The following is a 17,677-nucleotide window of genomic DNA, read 5'->3' as shown; positions in this document are numbered from 1 at the left end:
AAAATAATTTATGTGTCTATTTGTGGTAAATTGAAATAGATTTCAGGTTGCTTCTAATCTTTTTTCTGTTAGTTAGTGATTGTTTTAGTCTCACATGTACTTTGTTTTGTATTGTGGTATTTCCTTACTGTCATATTGCAGCTCTTTAAACCCACTTTATGCCTTTTGTTTTATCTTTTATTAGTTTTTGTGGTTTTGTAGTTTCATCCCTGGAAATTTTTTTCTATCCGATTTTGATATTTTCCATCCCTTTGTAGTCTCTCTGTCATGTTTGAAGTCTCATTTTAGTCGTTTTTGTGTATTTTTTTCTTGTTTTGTCCTCCCATGGTTGTTTTTGTTTACATTTTTGTTGGATTTCAATAGTTGTCATTTGGTTTTGGTGATTTTGTCTCTTATCTCCTGTTTTGCATTTCTTCTTATCCGTTCTCTCTTTATGATCATTGTGTCTATTTCGATCTTTGTTTGTTTGGGATAGGACGGGGGCCTATTCATTTAGGGCATCCCCAGTAAGCCTGATCAGGGATAAATCACAGCAATGACCTCAATAGGTCCTGGCATGTTGGCCTGGCAAGGGCTTTCTGGCACTTGCCAGGCCAACAGCGCCAATAAAAATTTGTTTTGAATGTTTTGCCTGGTAAGCTTAAGAACAAATATTTCATGCTATGTCATTTTGTGCGTTTTTGGCCATTTCAGCCTTGTTCATATTTATTTCTCAGCTGCATCAAACAACAAGCGTTCTTCTCCAAGTTATGAACTTGAAAACTTTATGGAGCAAATTTTAGAAGAAAGAGTGAAGGCCAGCCAAGTTAAATGTGCTCTTGCTCTATTTGTTTATTTTACACAAGTATGCTTGAATTGCACAAAATTAAGAAGATGGGTGATTTTTCTTTTTTACATAAAAAAGCATGGTAGTTTTTTTTTTGTTTTTTGTTTTTTTTTTTAAACATACATTTAATTTCTAGACTCCAAAAAATGTTCAAAAGACCAAATTATGTTGCAGTGACAGCAGTCCATCAGGGGCTGCAAATTTGCCACCAGGTCCTTATTTACAGCTTATACAAACAGCTTGAGAGGCCTCTGCTCAGGCACTTAAATAAAACTCTAGCCTTCTTTTGTCAACCTCATCTTTTATCAATCATACTGATCAATTCAGGCCAAAATGTCATTCCTTTCTTTATGTCAGAGCCAGTCTTGCCTTTTGTTAGTCTGGGTGTAGCTTTCCCATAAAAACAGTCCTAAGGGATTAGCGTGCTGCTCCATGTACCATTTTGGCATGTGCCTTTCTAGAAATTATGAGACAGAGCTATGATTCAACTTGACTCTTTCACTGCCTCCAGCAGTTGTTGAAATGTGCGAGAAATTGAGATAGGAAAGGTTATGTTATTTATTTTTATGTTGTGTTTTTTTTTTTCTCTCCCGTCGAAAGTGTTTAATCTTATCAAGAATGTACCGTTGTGGTGTTGGTACCAAAAACTTGTTGTTTCTTGTATCAGCAGCTTGGAGAATGTGAAGCTGACGTCACATGCCGGTCTCTTTTGGCACCATATTGAATTCTCCTTTACCCCGAGGCTGTTTTATTTTGGTTGTTTTTTTTTTTAATAAGTGGTCTTAAAGTATAACTTCAGAACAGTGTTTCTGTGCTCATACTGTACCTTCAAGCTCTACAGTTACATTTCTGTCCATTTCACTGTTGTGTGTTACAAACTGTTAAACATATCTTTCCTCTAAAAAAAAAAAACAAAAACAAAACAGCATAACACATTTTAATCAAACAAATTAGGTTAATGAAAAAAAAGAAAAAAAAAAAGCTTTAATGAGCCAACATTTTTACAAAAATTTCTACATACAACCAAACCAAACTACACAATTTCTGGGCTGCCCTTAGTTGGGTGAAGGCTCACTTGATTTGTCTGGTCCATACTAAAACGTCCGAAACGTACCAACCCAAACCAAAACACTTATTAGAAATGTGGATTAAGTGGCCTAAAGTATGCCAAAAAGATATCCCCCACACCATTACACCAGCAGCAGCCTGACCTGTTCATACAGGACAGCATGGAGCCAGGATTTCTTATTGTGTACTCCAAATTCTGAGCAGAACAGGCAATGTTTTTCCATCTCGTGAGTCTGTGAGTTTTAGCCTCAGCATCTGGAGTCACACTCGGTACTCTTCTCTGCAAACCCTAGGGATAGTTGAGAGTAAATATCCCAGTAGATCAGCAATTTCTAAAATAATGAGACCAAAACCCTATTCAAAGTCACTTAAATCCCCTTTCTTCCTCATTCTGACACTGTTTGTACCCCAGTGAGTCCTCTTGAACATAACTACATGACTAAAGCCATTAGGTTGCTGCTATATGATCGTCTGAGTAGTTATGTGTTAACAAGCAATCAACAGGTGGACCTAATAAAGTACCGAGTGGGTTATTATCCTCTTTTTTTTCCTTTTTTTTCTTTTTTTAAATAGGATTTGATCATTTACACTAAGTGCATATTTGAAGACCACCTGAGTTTCTCAACCATTTTTGAATTGGACCTTAAGACCAAACCAGTTTTGATCAGCCAGGTAAACAACCCCTCGTTTAAAAAAAAACTACCTAAACAAGCTACACAAAGGTCAGGTGAACAAGTTATAACTCAAGAAGCCTTTTGGATGAAAAGTTAAACATATCCTGGAACTCCCAAAAAATCTTTAAAAAGTGCAATTATTGTCTTTATTTAAGCTCTTAGTACAAATGACCAAGTTTAATTTTGAAAATATTGAATTGAGGTAACATGAATTTGAAGTAGTGTGCTGATGCTGTCAACTACGCTTCATGTTTATTTGGTTTCTGTTATCTTTTCTTGTTCACACATGGTTCACTCTGTGTTCCAGTTGTTCACATTGGTTTAAATCATCTTGCCTTCATTTAGCTCCCTTCTGGGACCAAGTGTCGAACTAAACCTTTGGAAGTCCCATTCTGGAGTGTGAGCGGGAACCAAAAGGACGTTCATACGCGGCCCATCTTCGCCTGCCTTTTAACCTGCTTCTGCTTCATCCACCAACTGACAGAAAGTAGCAATAATTTCTCTGTTTGCTTATGTTCCTTCTCAACAAGCACGCCTTTCACATTATGGTGGAGGTAAGAGCAGTTTTAACTGAAGTTAAAAGTTTTCCCCCCTTTTTTGGATTCAGAGCTTGACTTGTCCACTTCAATCCCACACCTCCATTTTGTTTGCTTAAACAATGTCTTGTTTACTCGGTCGCTGATACATTTCTTTCCGCTTCTCTTATTTACTTGTTCTTGTTCTGCTTGGGTTCAATGCATGGATGGATGTCTTTTGTGTTCCCTGCTGAATTACATCATGCATGGTGGAAAATGGCCAACTTGGCTTTGAATGCAGCCCCTCCTCTATTTATTTTATCTTTTTAAGTATGAATGTCCACTTGTAATGTTTATGCAACATACTGTTTGTGATGTGACCCAGTTCCGAGAGTGGTGTCTGCAAGACCTTTGGTTTCCTATATGGAGAGACAGCCGAGGTGTTTGAAACTGAAACCACAGCTTGCTTTTCCATCTCATGTACAGACTGAGGGGGAGTACAGATACATTTTGCATAAGTGGGAGCATTGCCACTTATCTGCAACATTTTTCAAGCCAGAGAGTGTGAATTACTTAAGTATGAGAGGGAAAAAAAAACCCTTCTCAAATGTACTTTGGCTCAGAATTGACCAAATTGGAGCTGAAACATGACTGCAGGCATCAAGACAATTCTTTATATAAAGAATGTGAATAGCTCACTAAACAAAAACATTTCAAAGTTTAGACTGCGGCCTACTGTCAGTTCAACTGTGCTCTTTTTAAGGTCACGTCAACAAATGTAGTTTTTTTTCCACATGGCCTCAAGTTTCTATAAGCATAGCAACTACAGGATGTGACCTTAAGATGTCAGAATAGCTGCTTATTGTATTTTTGTACCCAACAATCATACCTGACATTTTGAGACATGCTTGTGTTTTTATCTGCAGAGAAATCCGAAATAGAAAAAAAAACAAAAAACAAAAACGACTAAACCAAGCTTGAAGGACCCTTTTGATGTGATAGATGAAGTTGTAACCCGATTAGGCCATAAGAGATGCTTAAGAGGTTGAGAAGAACGGTGTGAAGCAGCACATTCTGCTTTCCTGTTTCCTGTGGTCTGCTGACTAAGTGTAATGTGCCTCCATTGGAGGCCGCGGTGCCCTGCCATCGGACAGCGGATCTGGTGACTCCCACGGGAGACCTGGCCTGGCCGAGGCAGGCCGAAGCCCTGAAACAAAAGACGGATGAGTCCTGCAGCAACACGTTTCTAGAGCGGTCCAGGATTAGTATCAGCAAACACAAAGCCATGCTGATCAGGCAGGCATCATCAGATCCAGCTGTCATCTTTCATATCCACATCAGGGTTGAAGTCAGTCATCTCTGTCTTGGCCTGGATTAGTGACTCCACTGGAATTCACCTTTAGGCTTGATAACATCTTGTTATTGTAGCCTTGAGAAATGCTGCTGCTTTCAGCACCTTTCATGGAGCATGTTCAATGGACGGGAGTTTCTCTGTGATATTTGTGCAGATGTGATCATTATTTTCTCAGCCTGTCAGGCATCATAGATGGATTCTTCTTGGTTGCACTTCTGGAAAATGATTAAAGCCTTGAATAACACATCGGCTACTTTTATGACTGAAGATTTTTCTAATTTTAGAAGAAATGAAAAATGTTGGGTTATCAAGCACAGAAGCAGCAGGAATGTTTGAGCAGACAGTATCAGACAGCAACCCTAATAGATGTTCTAAAAGTGGCACCAAGGGAGTCCTTCAGTACCAAGCGTTGACCCATTTTCATTGACAGGTGTCGACATTCTCAGAGAGCAGGTATTCTATTCTGGTTATGCTCTCCTTTGCACTTCCCTGTCATATTTAATAGCTCTGGAGACGTGCTCTGTAGACTCCTTTTGTGTGTTTGCTGCTAATAGAGTCTGTAATCTAGAAATAATGGCTCATTTCACTGAAGGAAGGGCAACTGGAGATCATGATCTCTTTTAACGGACTGGCTGAAATGGATCAGATAACGGACAGAAAGCACAAGAAGTTGGTAAACAACAGAAAGGAAGCTTTGTTTCTGTATTTCTCAGAAATATCCAGCTAGAAGTTTCATTTTTCTTTTGAGTCGTGGTTGCTTCTTGGTTGATTATTTTAAAGCTAATTTAACTAAAAACACCCTCTAAACTTACATTATAGTTAGAAATTTATTTGCAGGTTTGTAAAGGTTCAGATCTAAACTAAACTGTCAGAATATGTTTAATTTATTTGATTTCTTCATCTCCATTCAGAGGCAACTCAAAGCTCTACAAGCTATATTTTCTCATTGGCACACTGGCTATTAGGTGTGGGAAAATCAAATTGAAAAATCTGGGTTTTTTAATCTACAAAAATCAACGATATCGAAGAATTGTGAGAATCGCAATTTAAATTGAATCGGCACCCAAAAAATCGGAATCGAATCGGATCTGGACAAAAGCCTATCGTCACACCCCTAGTGGTTATTGTTCTCTAAAAAAAAAGCAGCTTGTCCTATAGACATAATGCTTTGTTAAACTTGTTCTCAAATCATTACTATTGCATGAGTTCATGTTCTGACAAAGGGGTGAAAAGAGCGCATCATTACTCCAGAAGTCCCAGTAACAAGTTTAAAAAGAACCACAGTGTGCTACAAAATTGGCCTCCCTTGTTGAGCTTTATTACTGGAGGCAAAATTGACTAAAAGAAACATTTAATGGGCAGAAATGCTTAAAAACGGAAACAGCACAGTGCTAGTGTTGCAAAATGTTCAGAGAATACCGAAAAAGTGTCATTTACTGGCAGAAGACGGGACAGAAATGAAATGGGAAGCTGATAGGAACCCATAAACCTCTAGTGCCATTTGGACTTTACATGGATTGTCGAAAAATACATGTCAGCTCTGCAGGAATGTGGTGATGGTGAAAATAACTAAAACACGACAGCTGCTGAGTAAAATTCAAAAGTGGGAACATTGAAACCAGGGCTGATAAATGTGAGTTCTAGATCTTTCTGGATACGATGGATACAATGAATTGATCAATAGATCAGATGGCTGAATTAGTTCTGGATGTCTAAGGCAGGGATCCCCAACCCTGGTCCTCAAGGACCGGTATCCTGCAGGTTTTCCAAGTGGAACACACCTGACTCAGACTCGGACAAGCTCTGCACATGTCTGCTAAATACACATTGATTCAAATCAAGTGTGGTGCTGCTGGAACACTTGGAAGACCTGCAGGACACCGGTCCTCAAGGACCATGATTGGGGATCTCTGGTCTAAGGGACATGGGAGGATGGAGTAGCGGTTACTTTTATAGACTCTTTCATTAAGGCTGAGTTAGTCAAACCTTTTAGAGTTAAGAGCATCCAACAATCAAGTTTAAAATCTGCTGCCTGTTACTGGAAAGATGACAATGCTTCATTCCTTTATCAGATTTCAAGGTTCATGTTTTCTGTCTACCCACATTCACCTATATCTAGTCTGTGTTTGATCTACAACAACATAATGAATAAAAAAAAAACCAGCTCAGAGTCCATTCAGTGAAATGAAAAAGCCATCACTGCTGCCAAAGGACCCAAGATTTTCAAGAACACCGGATCTGGAACAATGGCCTCACAAGCCTCAAATCCTTTGACTTTAATAATGAATAAATCCCAGCTGCAGGCCCTTTTTCTGATATAATAACTCAAGTCCAGTACATTCTTTGTCATCATGACCCAGTCAACTTCAGGTCACATACTATCAGCATAGTCGCCAGTAGACAAAAAGGTTGCTGAAATTTGATGTCAGAAAAGTTAAAAAAGAGAAAACTGTTGGCCAAGACAGCATTGGAAACAGATGTTAAGAGCAGCATTTCTGTGAAACCATAGCTGCTTTATTTTGGTGCTGACAATGTGTTCAAGAAAGTGTTTTTAAAGTTTCCAATTTGAGCCCATTTGGGCTGCTCTGAAATCCAACCTCAGCACCACGGTGGGTAATTTTCCCCGTCATTTGGCTGGCGTTTGGTGTGAAAGCAGTATGCAGACAGCAGGTCTGCCTCACAGCTCTCTGTTAGTCTAAGTAAACATGACTTCCCATCCCAGCCCCCCCTTCATGCATTCACTCTTGCAGCACATGGACAAAAAAAAAAAAAAATTCCTTCTTTATGTCTTATTCTTCGAGAGCTTTTAGTTGAATAGGCCGACACACAATCTGACATGAAAATTTAACCATTCCTGCTGTAAAAGCGTGTGAATTGCAGACACTGTGGACTTTATTTAAAGGCCCAAGTTCACGATCACCTGTAAAATTTCCACTTGATAAAAATCAAACCCATTTGAAATACAAGTTTGCTTCTCGAGCTACAATAACCTTTTCAGTGCAGGAATAAAACCTCCAAACTGCTTCCTCTCGTTTTATTACTCGTGCTTTTTGGCTTCAGCTTATTTTTCCACAGTAAGAACTCTTGGACGCCACCACCAGTTGTCCTCCAGTGAATTAAGCAGAGATAATATGTGTGTGCTAAGATCTTCCTTTTATTCCCCCAGTAGACAAAGATTGCTCATAGGTGTGACTTGTTTCCATGGCTTGTATCTGCAGCGAAACCTTGCAACTTAAACAGGGGCCAGGCTTTTTATGGGAGGTTAGAAAAACAGACTGGGGTTGACAAGCGTGCATTTTTTCATATATTATCACTGTGTCTGGGATGATCCTTCAGGCCTCGGGGTCTTTTAAGTTTCCTCCCGCTTATCAAGCGCTTCCAGATCAAGTGAAAACATGAACATCTTTACAGGGAAAGCTCCCCCCCCCCCCCCTGACAGACGCCACGCAGAGGCATGGAGGTGAAGTTGAGATTTGAGATACAGCAGCATATCTAGTTTCATCAAAGGCCATCAGTCATGTGCTCGTCTCTCTCCCCTGCCTTTTTATCCTTTGGAAATGTGACTCCTGCACTGCATGCTTCTTTTTAACCTCCCATCCCCTCTCGCTCGCCCTCTCTCTCTCTCTCTCGTCTGTGTCTCGTCTCTGTATCCCTGCTCGCCCTCCGTCCTTCTCTGTGAAGTCACATGTGAAAGTGATCAGCTTAATCCCGATCACCAGCTATGTTTAACCTACTTTACATTTGGAACGCTCGGATTCCTTGCTTTGGCTTTTTGTTTAAATGGTATTAGCATCAACGCAGGACACATGGAGGCGCTTTGACCTGCCAGGGCGCTCAGGCGCGATGACTCATGCCTTTTTTTGTTTTTTTTATTTACAGTGACATGAAAATGTCAGCTTGTCTGATTTTTGTTACAGTATCTCATAAGCTACCTTTCCTAACCATTGGAAACGACCACGCGATGCAAATATGAAAGCGTTATGAGCGCCAAGCAGTTGCCTAACACTGAAAATTTAAATACCTGCTTCCCACAAAGCAGGAGAGGACCATTAGAGGTTAGCAAAGCACTTTCTAATGTAATTAAGAGATGGCAGTTAATAGGAACAGTGGAGATGAGGCAGAGAGGTATGAAAGACCTGAGAGAGAGCTGCTTGTAGTATTGTAAAAAGAAAAAAAAAAAAATGTGATAAATGGTAGGACTGTGACGATACACTTTTGTCCCGATTCGATTTGATTCCGATTTTTTTTGGGTGCCGATTCGATTTAAATTGCGATTCTCACAATTCTTTTATATCGCTAATTAGTAGATTATTGTGTAGATTAAAAACAAAATAAAATGTGTAAAACTTAATTTTTTGCTCATAATATAATTAGAAAAAAACGACACAGTAGCCAGATCATCATTCTGCTGCTTTAACGCCCCAGAAGACAAGTAAAAAGATAAATAAAAACAAGAAAAATGACAACATTTTTATACTGGATTAATTTTGTTTGTTTGAAAAAAAAAATAGATTTGTTAACAAAAAAAATCTATTTTAAAATTGTGAAGCAAAAAAATCCAGATTTTCGATTCGATTTTCCCACCCCTAATAAATGGTACGATCTGGGTACTGCTCCCACAGCCGCTTTGGTTTCATTCAGACACTGTTGCCAACTTGGCGACTTTCTCGCTAAGTCTGGCGACTTTTTTTTTTTTGTTAAAAGCAACTAGCTACAAGTCTAGCAGCTTTTACTGGAGTTATACGAGACTTTTCTGGTGTTCTGACGACTGACTTGAAGGCACATATTGTTCTGCAGTTACTGTAAGGAAGGAGCAGCGGGAGCCTCTCCCGTCCTAAAGCACTCCCAGGCGGCCAGTCTCAGTCGGCTCCGGCTGCAGGTCAATATAGAATAACTGCAGTAGGTTGTGGAAGTTCACCTAAACATAGTTTATACCATTGTCAGTGAGAACTGGCTGCATTATTTTCGTATTCATAGTTTGGCGAGTTAAACACTAAAGTTAAACCATTACGGAGCGTTACCATAGCAACGCGTTAATCAGCTGTTTTTTAAAAGGTGAACGAGAGAAACGCGCTGTAGCCTGACAGCGGTTATTTGGCATAAATCGTACATCGAGGCCAACATAAAATAGTTCCTATATAAGCGGTAAAAGCGGATTAAAGAACTCGGAACCGTCCATTAGACGGTTATAATGCACGACACGGAGTCTAGAACACCACGACGCACACTGTTGTTTAAAAATACTGGATAATTGCGTTAATTGCTCAATTTCAGTCAAAATAATCGAGACTATAATTTTTGTCATAATCGAGCAGCTCTAATTACTGTATTAATCAAGGAAAAAACAAGCACTTATGTCAATCATGTAATTTGGAAAAAACATGTCATGTTTCACTTCTCTGACAAACTCTGTTTCCACGTTGCTCGTCCTTGTACTATGCATCAAACGTAAGTCTCAGTTTCTTAACCATTTAGCCTCCGTTGTCTCAGACCTTAGTGGTTTTTAAGCCATTAAAAACCACTAAATGGTGAAGTTCTGCCACATCAGCACAGATGTGAGCTTCACTAAAGAGTCGGCAGAAGAAAAGCTATTTTACATACTCACCACAAGATCCAGTGGCAGGAATTTAGCAAATAAACGTCTCTGAAACTGTGCTCAGACCCCATGGTAGCTGGTCTCGTTGGATCGTTGTAATGCTGAAACTAGATAATGTAATTTTCTTGTTTTCCTTGTCTTTCTTTTCTCCCCTCCTACGTGTTCTGCTGTTGTTCTGCCTCTCAAGCGGACTCTGAAATATGTGAAACAATCTGAGGAATGAGCCGCTTGTTGCAGCACTGTCCTCATTGTTAGCCTCTTTAAGCCTCTTGCCAACTATTAGCATCTCTTTTATTGAGATAAAAACATTTTCCTGGAGGAATCATTCGTTCATTTCTTTACTTTTCTCTTGTAGATTCCCACTGCAGTTCTTTGTGATTAGGAAAACTACTCCTAGCCTGTTACCGACATGTAGCAGTATTTCTGAGGGAAATACTTTCTTTCAAAGACTGCACACAAATCCATCTGTGGTGGTTGATGAGCCAAAATCCTTCACTCTGCAACCACTGCCCCTAGGTGGGAATCAAACAAAACTTTGCTCATCTGGTAACCATTAAAATGACGCAACTTTCCATCAGTTTTTTTTTTTTTTTTAAAATATTTAATTACCCCAATAAAAAGCAGATTTCCAAATATAACATCCCAGATATTCATTGAGATTAAAGAACATTTTCCATTTTCTTCTTTTCCTTTTGTTTTTGTTTTTTTCCCCCAAACTGAGGATAATTTCTGGTTTGGAAATAGTCTATTCTCTTCAAATCAGTCAATGGGAACACATCTAAGTCACATTTTAGTTTTGCAGCCTCAGATTTGCTTTTCTCCTGAATTAAGCCTGGTTAATTACAGAGTAGCTAAAGGCAGTTCGGTGTGTTTCTCTCATTGGGTTACCAACATTTAGAGACACTACAGAACCTTTGGTATTTACTCCGTCATGCACCCCCTATCACGATTATTCAGCCTCCATCTTGCTTCCGACCTGACCTAATGGCTTTCTCCAGTCAGCAGAAGACAATCTTACAATTACAATAACTCTTGTTTTGTCTCATTCTCTCTTTTAATATGAATCAGCAACGTTGCGTGTCGAAAACAGCCGATGCGTTTTCTAGTGTAAAGTGAAACTCTACCGTAACGTCATGTAGCGTCCTGGATAAATAAAGTTGTATAGTGCAGTTTCTCAGCTTCGGGACGCAGCTCCAGAAATACACGATAGATGTCACTGTGTCAATGAACAAGTCCCAGAGTTTTAAGGTCACAAAGTTACGTAATGGGTCTTTAACCTGACAAATATCTTTGATGCATTGTCATTAAATGATTGAATGTCAATTTGGCTTTTGGAGGCTGCAAAATTAGTCTGCAATTTAAAAAAATCTGGTTTTAAATTTCTACTTCTGAATTAAGTTTATTGTAGTCCAACACATTTAGGAAATTAGTCTGTGTCATAGCCAGCGGCAAAGGGAATATTTTAATGGAAAGAAGAGGGAAGAATAGATTTTTTTTAAATACCAGCAAGTTATGCAAGCGGCATCAAAGTGAAAAAGTTAAAAAAAAAAAAAAAAAAAAAAAGAGGAAGATGAAGATGAAAAGATGATTGCCTCTGCTACATTACGATCCTAATCGCTCTGAAAATCCAAAAACGACCCCATCAACTGAAGAGATTATGCATTGCTCCCTCCGTCCAACCTTAACAGACCTAAACATCGATGGATTATAGAAAATATACGCGACACGGCACAACAATCTCACAAAACCAGAAACCTTTTATAATGAAATCCCTTAACTACATTAGTAAAGTATAGAAATAAAGGTGAAGTTTGGGCTAAAATACAAAATAAATTCATATTCTCAGAGCTTAGTATAAACTGTAATTAAGCCTTAACATCAGTAGTTTATCCGCGCTTTATATCCAGAGTCCAGATTGTCAGTCTTCAAGCTTTGCTCAGCTGCTCATTGGATTCCAGCTGGCAACCTTCCTGTCCCAGCCTTGCTCCTGCGAACTCCAGCAAATGCAGCCCCGAAGGGCTTTAATTTAATTTAAAACGTAGTGATCCAAAATACTACTGGGTCCGTTGTGTTTTCACAGCCAAGAAGTCTTCACATCCATGGTGACGGTTAGCACCTCCTAATATGGGGGGGGGGGGGGAAGCAGCAAGGCGCCACAGTTGAAGACAAAGAGAGGCTAAAAACAGGTGTTGGCAAAACAGTAAGAGGACAGCATGATCACATAAAAGCAGGTCTATAAATATGAGTCTTAAGATGTGAAGATGATGGTGATTCTGCTGGCCTGAGATCCTCAGGAATGTTGTCTCTGAGCCAGAAGCCTGGTCACCTTCAGTGTGAGCTTTTAATGCTTCGGAGGAATAAAGATGATCACACTTCCCCTCTGTTTTTGTCTTTCCTTTCTCTTCAGGATCCCGGACCTTCACCCCCGTCCCCGGTGATGGGCCACAAACCGCTGCAGCTGATTGAGGTGAAAGCCAGGGGTCGCTTTGGCTGCGTGTGGAAGGCCCAGCTGCTGCACGAATACGTGGCCGTGAAGATCTTCCCAATCCAGGTTTCAGAGTCGCATCCAGTCGGATTTTAACTCTAAATTATCCGTCTATCAATGATCTTCATAACTTCTGCATCTCTGCGCCTGTGTGTAGGACAAGCTGTCTTGGCAGAACGAGTATGAGATCTACACCGTGAGCGGCATGAAACACGAAAACATCCTCCACTTCATCGGCGTGGAGAAGAGGAACAACAACCTCAACCTGGAGCTGTGGCTCATCACCGCCTACCATGACAAGGTACGTAGAGTAACAGCTGAGGTTATTCCTTTAGTCGTAAGAAGAAAAACCTGCATGAAGTATAAAAATCTCATAACAAATCGGCTTCCGGCATGTTTCCCCGTGTTTGTAAACAAAATGTCTGATTCTCTGCAAGATACCAGCTTGTTTGTGACAATACTATCTCTCTTCATTACATTTTCTTGATCTTAAACCTCCAAGGCATCCAGTGCAAAACTTGTAAACAAAGAAGAAAAGGGGGGGGAATGTAGATAACACCTCTGCATCGTATTGATTCTGTTCGAAAGTCTTGAGAAATGATCCATACTTCGCCGTGTTGCTTTATTTTCGTCTTAAAGATTTCCTCGTGTTTGAAAGTTGGCTTCATCTCTGTTGTGCCCATCGTGCTTCGCTGAGCCGCAGTCTTTGCAGCATTCAGGGCTTTAAGTGCCTCTGTGTTTTGAGGGTCATTTGAGAGTGGTTGTCGCACGCCTCGCTTACCTAAATTTCCCCTCCAGACCCCAAAACGTGAATCTACGTGCTTAAGAAGCCTCTCTTATGTGAATAAAGGTTGAGGAATTGAAGGATGTGGGGTGTGGAGGCGAGGCAGCAATCCAGCTCTTGGAAAAGCCACTTAACCCAGGAGGGATTACGAGTGCCACTCTGATTTGTTCAGGCGCTCAGGAAGAAATAACATTAAAGAAGCAAGTTTTTGAGGAAGGGTCGTGCAACCTCATATTATAAATTCAGGATTTTAAAGCTGCGGTTTCAGGTGTCAAAACATTGGACACTTGCAGCTCTGCTGTCTGAAGCAGCGATATCAGAGTTCAGTGTCGTCTTTGGAAATGATTTATGTCCTTGTGTTTGATATATCTGAGAAGCTTTATGCATTCAGCAGCAGCAGCGTGCAGAGACTTGCTTTAAAGGCCCTCCAAAACTCCCCGAGTTATAATTTTATGTCTATACAGTGTGAATATTAACTTTCAAAGGGATATTGACTGATTGTCAACTGGAAAAAAGCAAAAGCAGATAAAGGTTGGGGGTTATAAGCAGACACTTTAATCCAAAAGCAGAACAGCTGAATCGATGGGATTTCTCTTCATCTCTTGGAGCTTCCTGCCCTCTAGTGGTCTTTCCTTTTACCTGCATCTGTCTTTTTGCCTCTGCAGAAGTGACCTTGTGTTACACTGACATGCATTATTTATGAGGCTGAACGGCATGCAGCATTTAGATTTATTTGGCTCCTAGATGTGGCAGAAGATGAATCTCTGCAAATTAAACTGATAAAAAACACTGATAAAAAAGTGATCAAAGAGCACTACAGGTAGATAAATGAATTCAGTTTATCGGAGCCCCATTCTTCACAGAAAAGCCAAAACTGTGCAGGAAGTTGGGAAATGTTTTAACTTTTTTAAAAAAAAAAAAAAAAGCTCCAGGTAGTAAATCTCTTTTATCACCCGGGAGATAAATATTCTGCCTTTTTTTTTCCTGTGTTAACAGATTGCAATAAAGCACAACTTTGATAATGTTTTTTTTTTTTTTTTTTTTGTATTATGGAGTCTGACCCACCCAAACATTTCAATCCATCAGGAGGGTTGCCGTTACCATGGAAACGTTGCATCTTATGTGGACGTCGGAGTCATTACAAATCACCCATCTCTCTTCAGATATTCAGGACCTTTTACTATTACTGTTGGAGTGAACTCACCCACTGGATGTTCTCTATTATCATCAATAATCTAAAGTCAGGACGCTCACTCTTTTCTTCCTCAGGGATCTCTGACTGACTACCTGAAGGCCAACGTGGTGTCCTGGAATGAAGTTTGCCACATCGCTCAGTCAGCAGCCCGGGGCCTGGCCTACCTGCACGAGGACATCCCGGGACACAAGGATGGACACAAGCCCTCCATCGCCCACAGGTACACTGTGTATAAAGTCTGCACCAGCTTTTAGCACAACAATGTTCTTCTTTTAGTTAGATCTGTTCTGAAGTATTTCTTCTCTCCTCTTCATGTTTTTGCATTTCAGGGATATTAAGAGTAAGAATGTGCTCCTTAAGAATAACCTGACAGCCTGCATAGCAGACTTTGGCCTTGCATTGAAGTTTGAGGCTGGAAAATCAGCAGGGGACACACATGGACAGGTATGCTTTCCAGCGTTTAGGGAGTGTGGATGTTTGTTTGTTTTTAAAGTTTTATTTAGTCTGTGCTGACTGAATGAATCCTGCAGGTGGGAACCCGACGCTACATGGCTCCTGAAGTACTGGAGGGCGCTATCAACTTTCAGCGCGACTCCTTCCTTCGTATCGATATGTACGCCTTCGGCCTTGTTCTCTGGGAGCTCGCGTCACGGTGCACTGCAGCTGATGGTGAGTTTGATGCTTTAAAATAAAATCTCCTCCCATGTTTTACATGTTAATTCAGGTTGGGTTTGCGTGGTTGTTTGCAGGGCCTGTAGACGAGTACATGCTCCCCTTTGAGGAGGAGGTGGGTCAGCACCCGTCTCTGGAGGACATGCAGGAGGTGGTTGTGCATAAGAAGCTGCGACCCTGCTTGCGGGAGTGTTGGCAGAAACACACGGTGAGCGATGAAAAGACACTTTTTCTTATTTTTTCTTTTTTTTTTAATAGCAGTGGTGTGTTCAGCTTGTTTCATGTTTGCTGTCGCAGTGGAAACATCATCTTGAGGAAAATATTCAACATTGAAATGCAGAGAAACGATAATTTATCATGACTACAATTGTGCCACATAAAACACTGGAAAGTTTTGTAAAATGTGGCAAAAACTTTCTTAATCAGAATCTTTATTTTCCAAACAGTATCTATCCATCATCCAGCTTCTACTGCTTATTCAAGGTCTGGTCGTAGGGCAGCAGCTTTAAGCTTGTTACAAACTCAACGAGAAGCAAGAACTTTTTTTCTTGTTCTCGAGGCTCCGAGAAGAAAATGACGTCATTTTGTTCTCGCGGACGTGTTTGAGGAAAGTTCTTGACACACCGGGCTGGCAGAACTTTTTCTTCCGGGGCTGCGAGAAGTATCGTGTGATTGGTCGGACATTTGAGGTGGGCGTGGTTAACATGGAGAAAGCATGAAGCGGAGTTGCTGCTTCCGTGTGTTTGCTGTTGCCGGCAAAACGGATTGTTTTGATAAAACAGCTGATCGAGGTGGTGAGAAAGTACGAACATTTTTACATGTGGCATTAAAACACTCGGACCCAGCCCTGCTGCGGATAAAGTTGCTCGTTAAATATGAAACTAGAAAAACACAATATTTAAAGAATCCTTTTAAAAAATTCCTGGATCCAAACGGTGATCCGGATCATCACCAGAATTGAATCAGTTTTTCATTTTTACATTTGCAACAACTCTTGAAATATTTATAAAAATCTGTAAAAACCTTTTAAGTTATCTTGAGCAAAAAGACGCCGGGGAAAACAACCACCTCGGCGGAGGTAACAACCGGGTTGGTTCGCACATATAAAGCAGACATCGCCCCCCCCCAGCAGTGATCCCTCCCCGCTGCAGACGTGCTTCTCGTGGAGTATGTATGGACCTGCCGAACAAGGCGTTTTTTTCTTGTTCTTGCAGCCTCGAAAACAAGAACTCAGTTCTTGCTTCTCGTGGAGTATGGAACAAGCTTTAAGCAGCTGCAGGTCCTGGTCTTCACCTGAACCTCATCAGAGAGATGTCCAGGAGGCCTCCTGACCAGATGCCCTACTTACCTGAAATTATGAACAAAATCCAGCTCCCAATCAACTCCAAATCACAATTCCCATAGCACTCTCCACACAGCGGAGCGCTTTCTCCATGTCCACAAAGCATACAGTATACAGGCGGTCCTTGGGTTACGCGGTTCTCGACTTACATCGTTTGACTTTATGACGCTCATTAAATATATGTAAATTTAAAACAAATTAAGCAAGTTTTGAAGTTACGAGGGTTAATATCAGTTAATATCTATCTTACAACGTGTGACTAGGAGGCTGAGCCGACACCTAGTGCGTATTTTAATTGCCTCTACTGTTTTTCTATTAAAATGATGTATAATACATGTATTTAGATAATCATTTAGTGATCAAGGGGGCAATATGGGGTATTTAAAGATAAAAATCTGACTTGTGCAGAATTTCAGGCTATGCCACAGTGATAGGAACAGAACTTGTTTGCAAATCAAGGACCGCCTGTATAGACTGGGTGAACCTGTTTTTCAGTGTTCACCAGCTAATTTGTGGTTAAATCCTCCAAAATCAAAAATGACGAGGAGTCTGGTTCTGAAGTGAAAAAGATTACGAAGTTTATTGAACAGAAAATAAGAAAGAACAGAATAATATGAGGCCAACCTGACCACTAACTTATAATCTCCCTAATGACACCATGGCATCTGACCTAGCTGTAAAACTCCTCAAAGGAAGAGTGTCCTAGCTAATCAGATGCCAGATGTCTGAATGCAGACATCTCAGTCGCTACACATTATCTATGCCTTTTAAGGAGGATAAGCGGACCAAGCTTGAGTTCATTGTGACCTCTTCAGACCTGCCCATATATGAAATATATAAAGATCTAAGTCAGAACGTAAAATTTCCACGACACGTTCTTTCTTTGCCTCTTTTCCAGCTTTGTTGAGCATGTTCTGCATTGCAAAAACATGTATAGTTCAAAATGGAGTGAAGCTGTTCAAAATGGTAAAAACAGCCACAACTTGCCTTGTGGGCCCTTACAAAAAAAGAGGACAGAGGCCAAAAGCCAATTAAAAGCACAAAATTATTTGAAACCAAATATAAACCATAGGTTATGGATGAGAAGTAAAACCAGTACTGGAAATATTAGTGAGCATGGCGAGTGGCTGCGTTGTTGTTGACCAAACTAAAAAGAAACAAAGGAG

The 17,677-nt window shown here is 40.4% G+C and overlaps 1 protein-coding gene across 1 annotated transcript in view; it reads left to right on the top strand.

Moving 5' to 3' along the window:
* The window catches only part of LOC306774060 (activin receptor type-2A-like), a 49,061-nt gene that overhangs the window by 30,158 nt on the left and 1,226 nt on the right, over positions 1-17,677 (top strand). Inside the window, exons 5-10 of the mRNA XM_079264043.1 lie at positions 12,441-12,584; positions 12,676-12,819; positions 14,572-14,717; positions 14,827-14,941; positions 15,028-15,166; positions 15,247-15,377. Of these exons, the coding sequence (XP_079120169.1) occupies positions 12,441-12,584; positions 12,676-12,819; positions 14,572-14,717; positions 14,827-14,941; positions 15,028-15,166; positions 15,247-15,377 (819 nt within the window). The remainder of the gene's footprint in view (positions 1-12,440; positions 12,585-12,675; positions 12,820-14,571; positions 14,718-14,826; positions 14,942-15,027; positions 15,167-15,246; positions 15,378-17,677) is intronic.

The sequence above is a fragment of the Telmatherina bonti genome (assembly GCF_933228915.1).
Source record: "Telmatherina bonti genome assembly, chromosome: 24".
NCBI lineage: Eukaryota > Metazoa > Chordata > Actinopteri > Atheriniformes > Telmatherinidae > Telmatherina > Telmatherina bonti.
Note: the sequence above shows the minus strand (reverse complement) of the source record. Positions and strands in the feature narration are given on the sequence as shown.